The 15,338-nt window shown below is 47.4% G+C and overlaps 1 protein-coding gene across 2 annotated transcripts in view; it reads left to right on the top strand.

Annotated features, from left to right (window-relative positions):
• The window catches only part of LOC149355353 (uncharacterized), a 166,637-nt gene that overhangs the window by 105,711 nt on the left and 45,588 nt on the right, over positions 1 to 15,338 (top strand). For both annotated transcript variants that reach the window (XM_089583774.1, XM_089583775.1), the window contains exons 15-20: positions 921 to 1,160; positions 3,112 to 3,393; positions 8,666 to 8,852; positions 10,820 to 11,004; positions 12,118 to 12,228; positions 12,633 to 12,760. In XM_089583774.1, the coding sequence (XP_089439900.1) occupies positions 921 to 1,160; positions 3,112 to 3,393; positions 8,666 to 8,852; positions 10,820 to 11,004; positions 12,118 to 12,228; positions 12,633 to 12,760 (1,133 nt within the window). The remainder of the gene's footprint in view (positions 1 to 920; positions 1,161 to 3,111; positions 3,394 to 8,665; positions 8,853 to 10,819; positions 11,005 to 12,117; positions 12,229 to 12,632; positions 12,761 to 15,338) is intronic.

The following is a 15,338-nucleotide window of genomic DNA, read 5'->3' as shown; positions in this document are numbered from 1 at the left end:
TATTGCCATATTGCAGGTTGGAACGTCTTGCCCAGACAGGCAGCTGCGATCGGTGACCAATCCTCCTTTGTTAACACCGTTGAAACGTTGCCGTACTAACAATTGTTTGCCGTTGTGATAGAGTAACTGTACTCGGTGATTTTTATATTTAAGGTGCGGCCTGTGGAAAAATGGTTTTCTTGTTATGGCAACATATTTATTCTGAAACGGTTTTTTTTCTTTATATGTGCGTTGACTGCCGACTGCTGTGATTTGGATGTGTGTACAGACCGTGCACGTAACAATTTTTAAGATGTCGTTTCGCTCACTGCCCTCCCCCCCCCCAATATGTAACGCCCGCTTAGGACCTTTAGGGCACGTAAATAGAGTGCAGAAGCACGCCCGCGCACGCACGCACACACACAGAGAGACAGACAGACAGACACACACCCAGGCGCACACGCTCACAGGTGCACACATACACACATACACACATAATCACGCACGCACAAAAATTCCTAGGGTGGGTAAATTCTTCAACACGTAAGTACTGTTTGTACACCGTTCTTTGTTGGCATTCAACAAACCTGATAGCTTTCAGCTGCGAGCCCCAACAATTGCAACATCGGGTTGCCACGCGTTGACTCTGTTGTTTATCTCCTTTTGTTTGCTACGTGTTTAAACCCCAGTGTGGCATTGAGTTTATTGGCCATCTTTTAAAACACGGCTGGCAGCGTTGCCTGCATATGAAAGCTTAAAATACATTTTTGCTCGTGTAAAATAACAAAGAATATGTGAGCAGTTTTAAGTACGCGCTTAGTCTTGTCTGTCGTGTCTGCTTTTGCGTAAACCTTCAGCTGATCCAGTACACGGAGATATACGTTGCTTCGAACGACAATGAATTATTCAGCATGAGGGTAACTCACGTTCTACCCCAAAAGTTCCCCGACAGTTCGACAGCTACTGGATCGGGCTGGAGAAGACTCCGAGTGGCTCCTACGAGTGGAAAAACAACAAGCCCCTGCGACACTTCGCCTGGCACCCTCGGACAGCCTACACTCATAGTGCGGGCACACTGCACGTCGACCGCTATTCGCTCCACGCGGGCCTGAACGTGAGATTTTCTCTCCAGGAACCAAACCGGAAGCTGCCATCCATTTGCCAGGCTCCACTGCTGACAGGTGCGTTGTGCTTGAATTTGTTGCTTGCTGGCTGCAATAGTGTTCCTTTGAGACTCCTTGTTATTGTGGAATTTCGGTGGCGCCAATATTTCAGTGACAGCTTAGCTTTTGTGAGGAAAACGCTGGACCTGACGGAAAAGTAGTAAGCCCTGCGGTAACGGGTAGATTCCAATAAGGCATTCAAACAGTTAATCACCACTGCTGCAGGTACCCTAAGCTTGCTCAGCCTAAAATCCTTGCGCGCCATCATAAAACGCTATCGAGAGGTTTATTATACCCGACACTTTCAAGGTTTGCTTCTGCCTCTCGGGCCAGGAGGATTATGGCGTCTTTTATGGGAGGCTTCTGCTTGGCAAGCCTATGCTTGAGGATCTTGCCATCTTTTACACGCACTTTGGAGCTCTAGCGCCTGCACCTTGGGGGTTCGCACGCTCCTTGCGTTTGGCCTCAGCGAAAGGTTTCTGGAAACAGAGGAGGCCTCTGCATTTCCCTTGTGGCGTCACTGCACCTTGCTCGACTGACGATGCCGTGCCATGAATTTCGGCCCTAACACTCAAGAAGCTACGACCGCGAGGAGTTAATACGGCACTAGTGTGTCGGGAACTAGTTCGACCGACTGCGGCGTCGGCGCACAATCGTCTTTCTCTACTGCGTCGCATACGGACGCAGCATGCAAAATTTTTCTTTCCATGTTGCGATAACCTATCTCTAGCACTTTGGCATCAACAGGCTATTCCACCATCGTAAGCGGCATCCCTAAGCGATGGCGTTCAGGAGAGTTTGTTTAAACAAGTCCGAGAGACGCTCACCGCATGCAAACGCGACGCATAACTCCTTTAACTTGCACTTGAGCTCCATCCGGCGTATGTGGAAAACCTTCGTGTTGAAAACCGGGAACCTTCTTCATCAGAAAACTCTATAAAGCGTGTCCCATATTCTTAAATCCACATGTGTAGATAAGGCAGCATCAGACGCATTTGAGCCAACTTGGCTTCGACCAATATGTCCGATTTCATGGTCCTTGCATGCACAGAGAAATCAGGCGTGTAGGCATCAGGAAGGTTACGACAAATTTGCGCTGCATGGGAACAAAACCGCTTTTCGCTTTTCGCTCACCTGAACTCTGCCGACTGACGTGCAGGAAAAATTAATCAAAAATAAGCTTTTCAAGTGAGTCCGGTGAAAACGCTAACATTATTGAAGGACGCTGCGAGAGTAATTTTTTTTATGCTGCAGGCTTTTCCAGTCCTTTGGCAATACTTAAAAAAAAGACAATGACAGCTGCGAAACGTTGGCTAGCATTCGTATATATGCGCGCTGTCTTCTAGGTCAAACAGCGTTCTCACGTTGGTGGTGTATATTCTGGTTAAAAAGCGCTCCCCTTGTGGGAATACAGGTTCGCTAAACTTTGCGCTTAACCGCTGAATTAGTACGCGGCGTACATCGATGCGACCGGGAATTCGCGACGCTGGGTGAAAGGGTCAGTAGTGAGCCCCGCTTTTCAGCGATTCGAACCCGTATGGGCGGCAAATGCTCTTACCATAGTAATACAACGGCTTCTAGTTTTTCTCATAACGGCGTGCAGGACCTTCGGAATGAGAGAAGTGCAAGCCTGCTTGCTTGATGACTTCGGTAATTCTTGTTCTCCGGGCCGAGTAGGTACTGGTTTTTTGGAAAGTAGCAATTACGTCACTCTGCTCTCGACATAAGCAGAGTCAACTTGGAGGGTCTGCTAACTTACTGAAACTTTAATATCACCATAAAATATATTTTGCGCATATTCGCACGTTCCAACGCGTTAGGTGGTCGATGCTTCCATTTGGTGTTTTTTTGTCACACACTCTGAACACAGCAGGGCATGAGCGGAATGAAGTTATGTCTCCCTCATTTTCTCTTTGCTAGAACAAATGCCACGGACGTACGCCTATGCCTTTTCTTTCTTTCCTTTCAGGAACGCCGTGGATCAGGGTCGAGCGCAGGGACAGCGACCGCCGAGTCGTGCTCACTTGCCGCGTCTCGGCCGAAATCATGCCGGGCAGCATTCTATGGTACAAGGACGGCATCGCCGTGCAAGGTGACCGGGCTCGGATGCCAGCGGACCAAGACACCACGCTGACCATTGAGGGAGCCACAGCAGAGAGCCCTTATCTCCAGGGGTACTACTGGTGCGAAGGAATGAACATCAGCGATTTTCGTCCCGTGGAATCTAAGAAAATACTGGTTCGCTTCGAAGGTGAGTTGCTGTGAAGCATTTGGTGCGGTACCTCATTTCTGCTGCCTTTCTCAGCTTGTGCGCTTTATCTCTTGGTTATGCTGATAAGTGCCCTGGGAGTAAATCCAACAAAATTGCGTTATGCTTCCCACTCAGTGATTTAGTGTGCGTTCTCTTTCCCAGCCTTCACTTGAACGTCCTTATTTACTTTTTAATTCCAATAATTAGAATAATTAATATCGTAATTAAGAATATAATTTTATTCGTGACAACTGGAACACAACGAAGAAACTGGTGAAGGCGCAATCAATTTTCAATACTGCACGTCAGAAGTGCTTCAGACCGAAGACGGTCAACCTTACCAGAGAGCGTGCCACACCGCATTACCATAAGAGAAATAAACTATACTTTAACACGCCAACATTGAGAATAAAAGCAAGACCGCGCGCTTCATGATTCCTTGTTATCAAAGGTTTCATGAAGTTTACTTGCTTAAAAAAAGACAATGCAATGAGCCCAACAGTGTGCGCCAAAAGTTTGCGCATTCCATTGGACCACCTAACTAAACTTTGGTTAGACCAAATAGGATGAGCCGAAATGACAGTGAAAAGTTTATTAAATTGGCCAAAAATTATGCAGACAGGTTCTTCTCGGAAGGACCGTGTGCAATTTCCAAATGTTCCAAATAGTACCGCCATCTCCAAAGAATAGATGTATTTCTTATAGCGCAGAAGTCTGCTGTCAAAAGCAGCTGCACTAAATGCTCGCTATAACTGTCCCAGTCCGATCAGTGCTTTGGTATATGATAGTTAAAAATATTCGGACCTTGTAATATCACTTGCGAGAAGGACACGTAGGTAGTTGCGTTGTGTCATTATTCAAAAGCGATGAACTTCTACTTAGACGTGCTCCTAAAACATTACAGCATGGTGGTGAGGCTAGTGTAGTTTTTATTTGGTATGTGCTGTGCCATGCGTGCAATCTAGCAAATAAATTGCCGAGAAAATTACCATCCCGAAAGGGCATATGTCTTGAGTATATACCAGTATTGCCGATGAGTATAGAATCATCTGCTATTGTTGAATATTCTGAAGAAATGTTTCGCGGCAACTTATTACCTCAACGAAAATGGCACCGCTCAAGGACAAAACAGCGCACGAGTTCTTAGCAGTCCATGACGTATATAGCTAAAAAAAAATTGGCTGTGGCTTAGCTAAGGTTAAGCCCGGATATCTCGAAGCGAAAAGCTCTCGCAGCTTTCCAGCTAACTCCCAAGCTACTTCTGGATCGGTGTTTCTGCGCCGTCCGACTGTTGCTTCTTCTTCTCCTTCCGTGGCGAGTGTCTGCGCCTGTTTTATGGGCAAGCGCTCTTTATATACCCCTCCTTTCAAATGCACACTGCACACGGCTGCGGCGAAAGGTCAAACGGTGGCGAGGAGGAGAAGTGGCGGCGCACACGCGCAGTGGCGCCCGGCGGCGGCGGAAGGTCAGGCGACGGAATCAGCGCGCGGCGGCGACGACGGCTGGGGCAGCAGCGGCCACCTGCGCTCCGCGTGACGTCACTCGGTTTCGCGATGTGCAGCTGTGGCAAAGCTGTACTGTGGCTCACGCGAAGCGCGGTGTAGACGGACCCAGTGCAGGTTTTCACTTCAAAAAAGGAATACTGACTTGAAACCATGCGCCTCGGCAATTTCTGCTGTCAGTTCCGCGTTAGAATTTTATAAAAAGTTCGTACCGCACGCCGCAAACTTATCACGTCTGTGGCTGAGACCTAGACTTTTTTCACGGCATCTGTGGCGGGTGGCGCATCTATAAAACTTTCCTGAATTAAATACGCAGTACTGCTGGCTGGCACTGGAGGGCTCGCGAATCAGGGAATCCCCTTAGAAGGGCTCTTGGTGTCACAAAATTTGGCGCATATTGCGATAGTCGGCATGGTGTGGAAGCAGTCTCGCCAGCGCGAGATATATAGAATTGTGGAACTTTGCGGAGAAGAAAACCGGAGAGCGCGTAACATTGTGCGTGTTGCTTCCCTGTTCACTTCGAACAGATGCGAACAAGAAACGAACAAATGCGGCGTGCGCGGACGTGAGTCCTTTCGCGCCGGCTAGTAAAGTGGAGAGGACAGCAACACGCAGAAGAGGCGCGTTCTCCGGGGTTCTTTTGAAGCGAAAAGCTTCACTGGGCTCGTCAGCACCAAACTCAAGCGCGTAGGCGAACAGGTCGGACGCATGATCCATCGCGTTTCTAACAAGCGCGGCGGGTTGCGAGGCAGGGACGCGCTTCGGCTCGCCCATGCCTTCGTGACCAGCAGGATCCTCTACTCCGCTCCCTACCTTCGCACTACGAAACAACACGAAATAAGGATCGACACCATCGTTAGAAAGGCTACAAAGCGAGCACTGGGCCTCCCAGTGGCCACCTCCAATGCTAAGTTGTCGGCGTTGGGGGTGATCAACTCCTACCAGGAGTTACGAGAGGCCCACCTCGTGAACCAATATACGCGACTCTCGCAGACGGCATCCGGGCGCCGCCTGCTAGACCGCTTGCACATCCAACACGAGTGCACTCCAGAGGAGACGTGTCGGATTCCGGAGCTATGGCGTCACAAGCTCTGGGTCCCTCCCCTCCCGCGCAACATGGACACACATACACACGAAGGCAGACGAGAGGCGCGCGCTCGGGCCCTCGAACACCAACACGGATCCAAACAGGGTGTATACTACGTTGACGTGGCAGGGCCGTCGCCCAATGGATTCTACACGGCCGCAGTAGTTCACCAGGATCAATGCGTTAACGGGCTCTCCTTTCGAGCTCGAAATTCAGCACAGGCTGAGGAAGTAGCCATTGCGCTTGCCGCCTCGGACTTGAATTCGAAGGTAATCGTGACAGATTCGCGTCGAGCCTGTCAACACTACCTGGCTGGCGAGATTTCACCTTTAGCCTGGAGTATATTAAAGCGCGCAGTGAGGGAATCGGACCCTTCGCCCAAACGCATAGTTTGGACTCCAGGCCATCAGGGCGTTAGAGGTAATGAGGCTGCGGACGCGGCTGCCCGAGCGCTTACCTACCGGGCACCTCACCCAGGCTCTTCCGGCTCGGAGATTGTGCAACCGCTTCTGCGGTTCAGAGAAATTCTGGACGACTATTGCGAACGCCATCGTCTTTTCCCGGTCCCTGCTAAGGGCCTGAGTAAAGCTGATGAGCGAACTCTGAGGCACTTGCAGACCAACACTCTGTTGTGTCCTGCAATAGTGAAACATTTCGACCCCAAAATTGATGGGCGCTGCCCTCACTGTGGGGAAGTTTCCGATACCTTCCACATGGTTTGGGCCTGTCAAAAGAATCCTTCCCTTCCCCCCAATCCTTCCCCTTCCCGAGAGGCATGGGAGGCAGCCCTGCTCAACTGCTCGGGGCTGGAGTCTCAAAGGGCTCTAGTCCAACGGGCGCGAGTAGCGGCCTCGTCCAGCGGGGTCCCGGACTAAGGACTCCACCTATGTAAACGGCCATTTTTGGTCTGCAAACTCTCCTGTTGTTTATTAAAAAGTTTTCACCACCATCAGCCCCGCTCGTCGCGTGAGCCACACTACAGATTTGCCACAGCTGTGCATGCGTGAAACAGAGTGACGTCACTAGGAGCGCAGGTGGCCGCTCCTGCCGCAGCCGTCGTCGCCGCCTCGCGCTGATTCCGTCGCCTGACCTTTCTCCGCCGCCGCGCGCTACTGCGCATGTGCGCCGCCACTTCTCCTCGCCACCATTTGACCTTTCGCCGCAGCCTTGCGCAGTGCCCATTTCAAAGGAAGGGTATATAAGGCGCGCTTGCCCATAGAACAGGCGCAGACGCTCGCCATGGAAGGAGAAGAAGAAGCAACAGTCGGACGGCGCAGAAACACCGATCCACAAGTGGTAGCTTGGGAGTTGGTTGAAAAGCAGCGAGAGCTTTTCGCTTCGAGATATCCAGGCTTAACCTTAGCTAAGCCACAGCCAACTTTTTTCCAACGTCCCAGAATGTTCTACGCCGCGTGCTGGGGAGATTGCTTTCGCGCCGCTTTTCCTAATGTGCGTCGTATTTTTTGACATGCGGTTATGATCGCCGGTGACTCAAGCACTCGCCAATCGCATAATTTTCGACCACAACTCCAGAACAACGTGTGCGTGTGCTGCGATGTGCTGCGCCCGCAAATTGTAACCATGTGGCAGTTTCTTTCGCACAATGAACGAGGCTTCATTTAGTGCCTCCACATGATTTTTGCTTCCAAGTTTCATCCTTCGTTCATACCTGGAGAGTATCGTCTTTTTCACGCGGCGATATTGCCTTGGTACGGCCACATACCCATCTCCTAGCATAGCATGCACGTCCACGCGTTACGACCTGTTCTCATTCTGTTGAGCTGTAGAGTCTGCGGGATCTTCAGCCGAAGTTAACACGTGCTCATGGGCATCGCACATCTCCTTTTCACCAAATGACGCCCCAGCAAGAGTGGCTATGTGAAGACGAAAACAACCTAAACATTCAGACAACACTGTCCTTTAAAAGTTATTTTTGAATCCTGCATATAAGGCGGGAAATTGACATTCGTAAGAATATAAAATACGTTAATAAATAGTGAAGGCATATGATTTATATGTGTTGAGACGTGCCTAAATTGACTGTGGAAACCTCAGCCGAGTATGTAAGTAGCATTCTATTAAAGCCTTCCTCTAACGACCGATGGAAGCTTAAAGGCGTTGTGCCGTCAGGATGCATAGCCCGAAAGCGCACCGTTAGCCGGCGAGGTGCTGCTCCACCGAGTCTAAGGAATCTGTCCAAGGCGCTCCTCCTACGTCCTGTTACGATTGGTCGCAAGTCGAACTGGATGGCGCGAAGCGGTGCGGAAATCCCCACTGTTCGCTTGTTTGTTGAAGACGATAAAGGGCATGGAGAAATGAGAACGTGCACGTGAGCGCAAAGTTGAAAAGATTCAAACCTTGAGAGAAGGACAGCTACTCTCTGGGCAGTCCACCTCTACATTTACGGAATTAGATCACTTTAAGGCTGTAGCAGGTGCAGCATGAGCAGAGTTGGTACTTGGTCGTCGAAAAGTTGGAAAAATCTACAAGGAGTGCGGTGGCATACTTATGCGCACACCGGAGAAATAATTCTTGCCTAGACTTGGAAAAAATGAAGCGCAAAGCGAACTTTTTGGGTTATGTCACAACTGAACTCCAAGAGGTTGAAGGGCATGTTTTTTGCAGATAATAGCTAATAGACGTCCCTATCTGATAAGAATGGTTTGCCTGCGATTTCTTTCAGGCATCAAGTCTTACGCATGTACCATGGACCTGGTTGGGAAAAATCCAAAGCTTTACGACGTCAGTTCGTCAATGGCTCTCCATTTTGCTTCAGAGTTTAGGAGAGACTTTTTCTACGCCACGAATAGCACAATAATCAATGGCTATCACATGTACGAACTGAGAGTAGTGGGCGTCACTGAAGGGAAGTAAGTACCGCTTTATTTTCTCACCCTCACCACTAGTATGAGCGTTCACGAGCGGTGGTTGTGAGTTTGCCCTCACACAGAGAGTAGTGCGCTTTCTGAGAAGAACAGAGGGAAGGGTTCTCTCCCCAAGGGTGTGAAACACTTTTTTAAACTGCTAGCTAAATTTCTGTCGTCATCACTCTGGCGTTATGTTGGCAAAAGGGCCGTACTGGTTGCTCTCAGCGACATGCACGTCGCCGCTGTGTGCCTTCGTCTGAATTTTGCCTCAAACAATGAACCTCTTTATTGGTTTTTGAGATTCAAAGATAGATAAATCGCTTTTTTTTCAAAATATCAGAGGCGTTTTTTCTTGCCGAAATGCGGGCACCAATTTATATGTATTATTTCACTTGCCAGTGAAGACCCAGTTAGATTTTTCGGCTACCAACAAGCGGTGGTGGCGTTTTCACCAGTGCAGTCGAAACCCATCCGGCGTATTAGGGCCTCAGTCTTTCAACAGTTTCAGAGGCGTAGTGTGTAGAATTTGCACGCTTAAGGGTAAGTGTTCGACAAATGAAGAGAAGTCACCAACCTAAACGAGCTCCCTCAAGCGCACTGCAGCAGCTGCTAAGCAACCTTATGCTCTATGGGCGGAGTTATAAATCTAATATGGACTAGTGGTGTTTAAAGCCCTCGCCTACTTGCGAGAAGAATCTGGCCGGTATTAGACGACGTCGGTCGACAGGAAAAGCATGTTTACGAGCGGAAAGAAATTGCCTGCGCATCAAAAAGAACAAAAAAATTACGGGCGATCAGCTAGATTTATGCGGAGTAAATGCTATAGCATGCTTATTTCACTCCCCGATCCGTTCCAGCTATGATGCTATCCCAATTTCGACCCTGCAACTACGAAAACTGTGTAGCATTGTTAGATAGAGGCATGTCCTGATACCACTACATGCGCAGTTCCGCAGCGATTAAGCAATGCGCCATTGCCCCGGCAACAGGTGGCTGTTTCAAGCACAGCCACCGGTGAGGCTTGCGAGACCCAGTCGCTCTTCCCGAGCAATGCGAAAAGAAATAGCTCCCGCAGGCTACATTTTTGCACAGATAGTTCTTCAGAAAGCTGTATATTTTCCACGCAGGCCTGTTATTGTCTCAGTCAGTCATTATTGTCTCAGACATTCAAGTCCTCGACACCGGGTCGCATCCGTCCAGAATCATTGGAATATTTCATTGCACGGTGCCAGGAGATGACGCGACGACCAGACCGCAAGATGGCGAACTGCAGAGCGAACTTCTCTTCATTGCTACGACTGTAGCTAGGCTATGGTTTGCAATAGAAAAATTTTGCTGGTCAATTTTTGGGGAGAGCTTTTGAAACCCGGGTAATAAAATTTCTGATTAAAGTTTGACTACAGGACGTGCACAGTGCTATAAAATGGTTGAGCCATAGCGGCAGTGTGCAGTCCGTAGTGAGGCATTAAGTTTTCCAGCGTCGAACACGTGCACTAAATGAGACAATTCCGATCATGTACTGGGGTACTTTCTCAGGATGAAATACAGTACGAGCGGACGCACTACACAAACTAAGTGGCGAGGTTGAAGCCTGCTCTCAAGGATTCAAAACACGCTGTGATGGGCCTGTGGGACTGAGACAATGCGATGGAAGGAAATCAAAGGGCCGTTTCTTTTTTACTATGCGAAGTTTACGCGACGATTTTCTCAAAGGGTCGCCATAGTAATAGTATCTATGAATAATCTGTCCTCGGAAGACCGCCTCGGCGTATGCACAAACTGCACCGAAGACAGTAGCTTTTTAAACGTGTGAGGATATTCTGGGTGGCTTCATGGTTTGTTGGCGACGATATTATAATTAATCGGGCCAACCTGTAAAAGCAAAGACAGAGCAGGCGCGAACTTTATAGCAAAACCACATATTGTCCTGCATTATAGGAATAATCCCTCCCCTCCGTTTTTCGCACCAGAGGAGGCAGAGACGTGGTGAGATTCCTGGTGTTCTTTAACCGGCTGCGAAGGCTGCCAAGGATGACCGGCCAAGAGGAAGAAGTGAACATTATTAAGTGGCTTAACGCGACAGTATCGAACAGCAGCGAGCGGCTGGAGACGACTCCTTCTGTTCTTCCATTCACTTTAGCCATCAGAAGCACAAGTAAGAATACGGATCGCTGCATTTCGTTGAACGTTGAATTAGTGCCGTGTTTAAGTCCCACATTTCCTTTATAGCTAAAAAAATACTGTTTTAAGAAGAATTGCTCCAGCAGAACCAGGCGTCCTGATAACAAAGAATATTCAAAATTCCGCAAGTGCGCTTTTCTAAATAGCTATGTTGCCAAAGACAAGATCGCTGACTTCTCTATATAAAAAAAAACGGCTAGGGCTAGAGGGCAGCCTGTAAGGGTGTCGATAGAATGTAAAAAACGCATTTTAGAAAAATCAATGAAAAGACTAGTCTCTCTTGCTTTGTTTCAGCTAGAAACGCATTGTTATGCATCTGATGTCCGAGAGATGTCTTGGACAACATTGTTATGCAGGCCAGCCAAATTACAGAATACTGAATATCTTCGATTGTTGCTAATAGACGGCGCCCCTCTTGGCGCCATGCAGTACTTCACAAAAAAAAGAGAGAAAAACAGCTGAATGTTAAATGTTAACTATTTTGTCGGTTGCCCACAGAACGCGGCCAAAGCACTTTTCAGCTTGTAGACATTTCGAAAGTTCTTATAATCGGTTCTCTAGTGCAAAACGATTTGCCCTCAGCGATCCTTGATTTCTGGAAATTCCGTGCACCAGGTTTAGTTGAAGGATACTTATTAGAATGATTATTTTTCTAAAAATATTTCGCTTATTACCACTCCGCTGCAAAATACTTTTAATGTCCTTAGTAAACGTAAATATTTTCGAAAATAGGCTCAGTGAACTTATGATTACTAAAAAGTTCCATCTTTTCTATTTAGGACGAGATATTAATGAATGCCTAAACTCGTTCTTGTGAGCTATGAGTTGGAATATTGTTGCCCGTTTAGGCTTGATAATACCTTGAAGCACTAGGAAGAAATAGCGCAGTGAAAGTCCCTATATTCTAGCAAAGCATGCGCTCTCTCTTGCTTGTAATGTTTCCTTGTAGGAGGCTATTGTGTATAAAGATGTGTCTATTAATGCAGATGTTGCATTTGAAAGGAGGAATGTGACCTGATATTACATTTTCTTCATCTTCGATCTAATTTCTCCTCATTGCCTTTTTTTAATAATTTCCGTTTCACAGCAATGTGCTTCGAGGATATTACGATACATAGGACAGGCCTCCAAAGCACGCTAACATGGCCAGCAACTCCCATAGGAGGCGTAGCCATTCCGGAAGAAACTTGCATTCAGGGTGAGTGTATTTTATTACTGGCATCAATAATTTTTATACAGCTAACTCTGTACTCACATCTTGGCGTTGGCATTGTGTTCTGAACGTTCCCAATCGAAAACTCTTTTTTAACAGAACTAATGAAGAGTTCAGCTTAACTGTATTGAAACGACCTTGTCAAATAAAATCTCATTGACAGTGTCTCGCTCACATTGCCATGAACTAGCGTCTGCTGATTTTACTCGTGGAGCGCCTTCAGCCTCTGCGAAGTCGAGATTCAGCAAAGTAACTGTCGCGCAAAATTTACGCATATTCTCTAACCCTGCTCAGTACGCATTAACCCTGAGTGCTAACAGTGTAAAGCCGATGTGTGATAAAGTTACGCTGATATTATTCTCATTTTCGAATGTCTTATTTGCTGCCAGCGGACGGCCAGCCAGCAGTACGACGGTGCAAGGGCAACTTCACGGCGGGGGCCTATTGGGGCGATGTTCAAGGAACGTGCGAGCGCCACGCAAGGAGCACGACCGTTGATCTAAGAAATCTCTCCCTGGCAAGTTACTCTGGTATTAATTCAGCTGTCTAAATATTGATTAATTACTGTCGCACTTGGTCATATATTACTCCATTTTTGCTGCATACAACTGTGGAGAAAAACGTACTTTTGGCATGAACTCTTATTATTACCACTGTTTAGGTCGCATTCTGTCACCCTCTTTCTGTACTTGCTGTTCCCAAGTGCTTCTGCGATTTCGACTTCCGTGAACGAAACATCATTACGAGAGTGCAACATAGGGCAGTAAGTTTTCTAATACTTACGACAAGAACGCATTAAAGAAAATGCCTGATACGTAATGCGTTCACCTAACTTGTGACAATCTTTCAAAAAGAACAATCACAATGATCTAAAGTGGCAGAAGTCTAATTGAAACTCGAAATTAAGTTTTCGATGGAGCGTTGTGTTAGTGCCTTATCTGTCGTTCACAGTGTCTGATAGTATTCTTCGTTTTAATTGTGTATGTACTCAACAGAATTGTTTAATGTGGACTTGCTCAGTCGTTCTTTTATTACATCTGCTGAGAGAGTGTATGTACAGCCTTTATTAAAGGTATGAAGTCCAGGGTGTTTCCTTCTATGTTATGCTGTCTGGCTCCTTATGAATCACTAGTTTTCCAAGTATATTGATGGTGACAAGAACCCTCATGTCCACATCTTCGAAAGTTGGGACATCTACGGGTACAACGAGGGCCCCACTGTCGATGTAATATAATATAAATGGGGTCGCATCGGCCTACGCTATTGGTAAAGGAGGTTTCCTGTTTGTTGTATGTGGGCCGAGGTCACTGTACGCTGAGTGAACCTTATTCGCACATTACTTGAACCTGTTACGCTATTAATAATCAGTGCCGTGATTAGAGAGCAGTCACTATCGCCTGTGAATCTGTCTCTCTTTCCTTTGTTGGTAAATTGGTTTTTGAGGAAAGGAAACGGCGCAGTATCTGTCTCACATATCTCGGCGGACACCTGAACCACGCCGTAAGGGAAGGGACGAAGGTAGGAATGAACGAAGAAAGCGAGAAAGAGTTGCCGTAGTGGAGGGCTCCGGAATAATTTCGACCACCCAGGGATCTTTAACGTGCACTGACATCGCAGAGCACACGGGCGCCTCTTGGGTTTCGGCGGCATTGAAACGCGGCCGCCAAAAATGTCGGCTTGGTAGACGGGCGCCTTACCACTGAGCCACCGCGGCGGGTCTTCCTTTGTTCACTTGATCGTTATTTCGTCCATTCGTCGGCGGCCGTTGCGTTCATCAGTGAGCACGATGTCTAGTGCCTGCATTCCAAACGCCATGAGACAAGCCTCGCACGAGAGCTTCCGGTTTTTATGGCAACAAAAGATCTCATATTTGTTGTTGTTTCCGATGGAGAAGTTTCACCGCTCGGCCGACGAGAGAATGCACTGACAGGCCCGGTGTGGAGGTGGCTGAGTGGGGCTTTATATGACCCTTAGGCCCTTATGCTATCCATAGATGAGGAACTCACCCATTGCTCACCATACTCTTCCATGTCCTTTTCTTCTGCATTCAGTGTTTCTTCTGACCTCTACGTACACAACTTTTCATTTTAGAGAAAAAATGCACACCATACTTCGTAAATTCAAATTCATTGCCTGCAGATTGTTTCATACAATCTCCGTAGAGGCTCCGGCAGGTCTGGCGCGATATGTATAATCAATTTATTATTTTTTATTATTATCATTAATATTATGTCGCTTGAATGCATGGACAGAGAAGGGTAAATGTTAAATGGCGTAGGAACACATGCCTACTTTAGAAACTAGAGGGAAATGAAAAGAAGCGAGAAGCCTAACGCTTTAAAGGTGAGGGTGAAACGAATGTGAAGACAGACTACAGGGCGCGGGATCACCGCTGTACGTGCAGCAATCTGAAAGAGCGAGAAGCTGCACTATAAAACTTTTTCTCGGAAATCATATAAAGTACGTGCGATCTTATTCTTGAGAGTTACTGGGATGTCGCTTTCTTGATTCTGAACGCAGCTTAGTTAGGCAGAACGACTCTGTATGATTAGGGAAAACCATTCGGATTCGGCATCATCGCATTAGCGCTTCCAGAGGCACATGAATTGCTACTCCGATCTCTCTTCGTCATGCCGACTTCCACGTGAGCTTGCAGTAAGTAAACGTGCAGTGAATGCGTGGCCAATAGGAGTGCATTTAAAATTGCGCCATGGCGCTCGTCCCCGCCACTTTACATGGAAGCTCCCCAAGACACTTCACTTGCTTTCTTTTCCTTGTCATTATCTTCCACATTAGCCGGCGGAAGAATAGTTTTTGCAAGCATCTGAAGTACCCTCGACAGGAAGCCTTTGAAGGCACTTTGAATACAAATAAACTGGAAAGCGAGGTAAACTTGAATGAATTTTTCACAGTTTGATATTTCTTCGTCCGTTTTCTTCGAGATGCCTAAATAGACTTTTATAGCGGCTGCTTGAGCTCTTTTGTTTATGTCTCACGTGGGCGAGCGGCCAACGGACATTTGCCGAAATTCCGGTCACTGTGAGCTAGAGTGAAATAAATAGTAAGGTTATGAAGTTTCAAGATGCATCAAATGA

The sequence above is a fragment of the Amblyomma mixtum genome, chromosome 3 (genome assembly GCF_055824585.1).
Source record: "Amblyomma mixtum isolate Tamu chromosome 3, ASM5582458v1, whole genome shotgun sequence".
NCBI classification, from domain to species: Eukaryota; Metazoa; Arthropoda; class Arachnida; order Ixodida; family Ixodidae; genus Amblyomma; species Amblyomma mixtum.
Note: the sequence above shows the minus strand (reverse complement) of the source record. Positions and strands in the feature narration are given on the sequence as shown.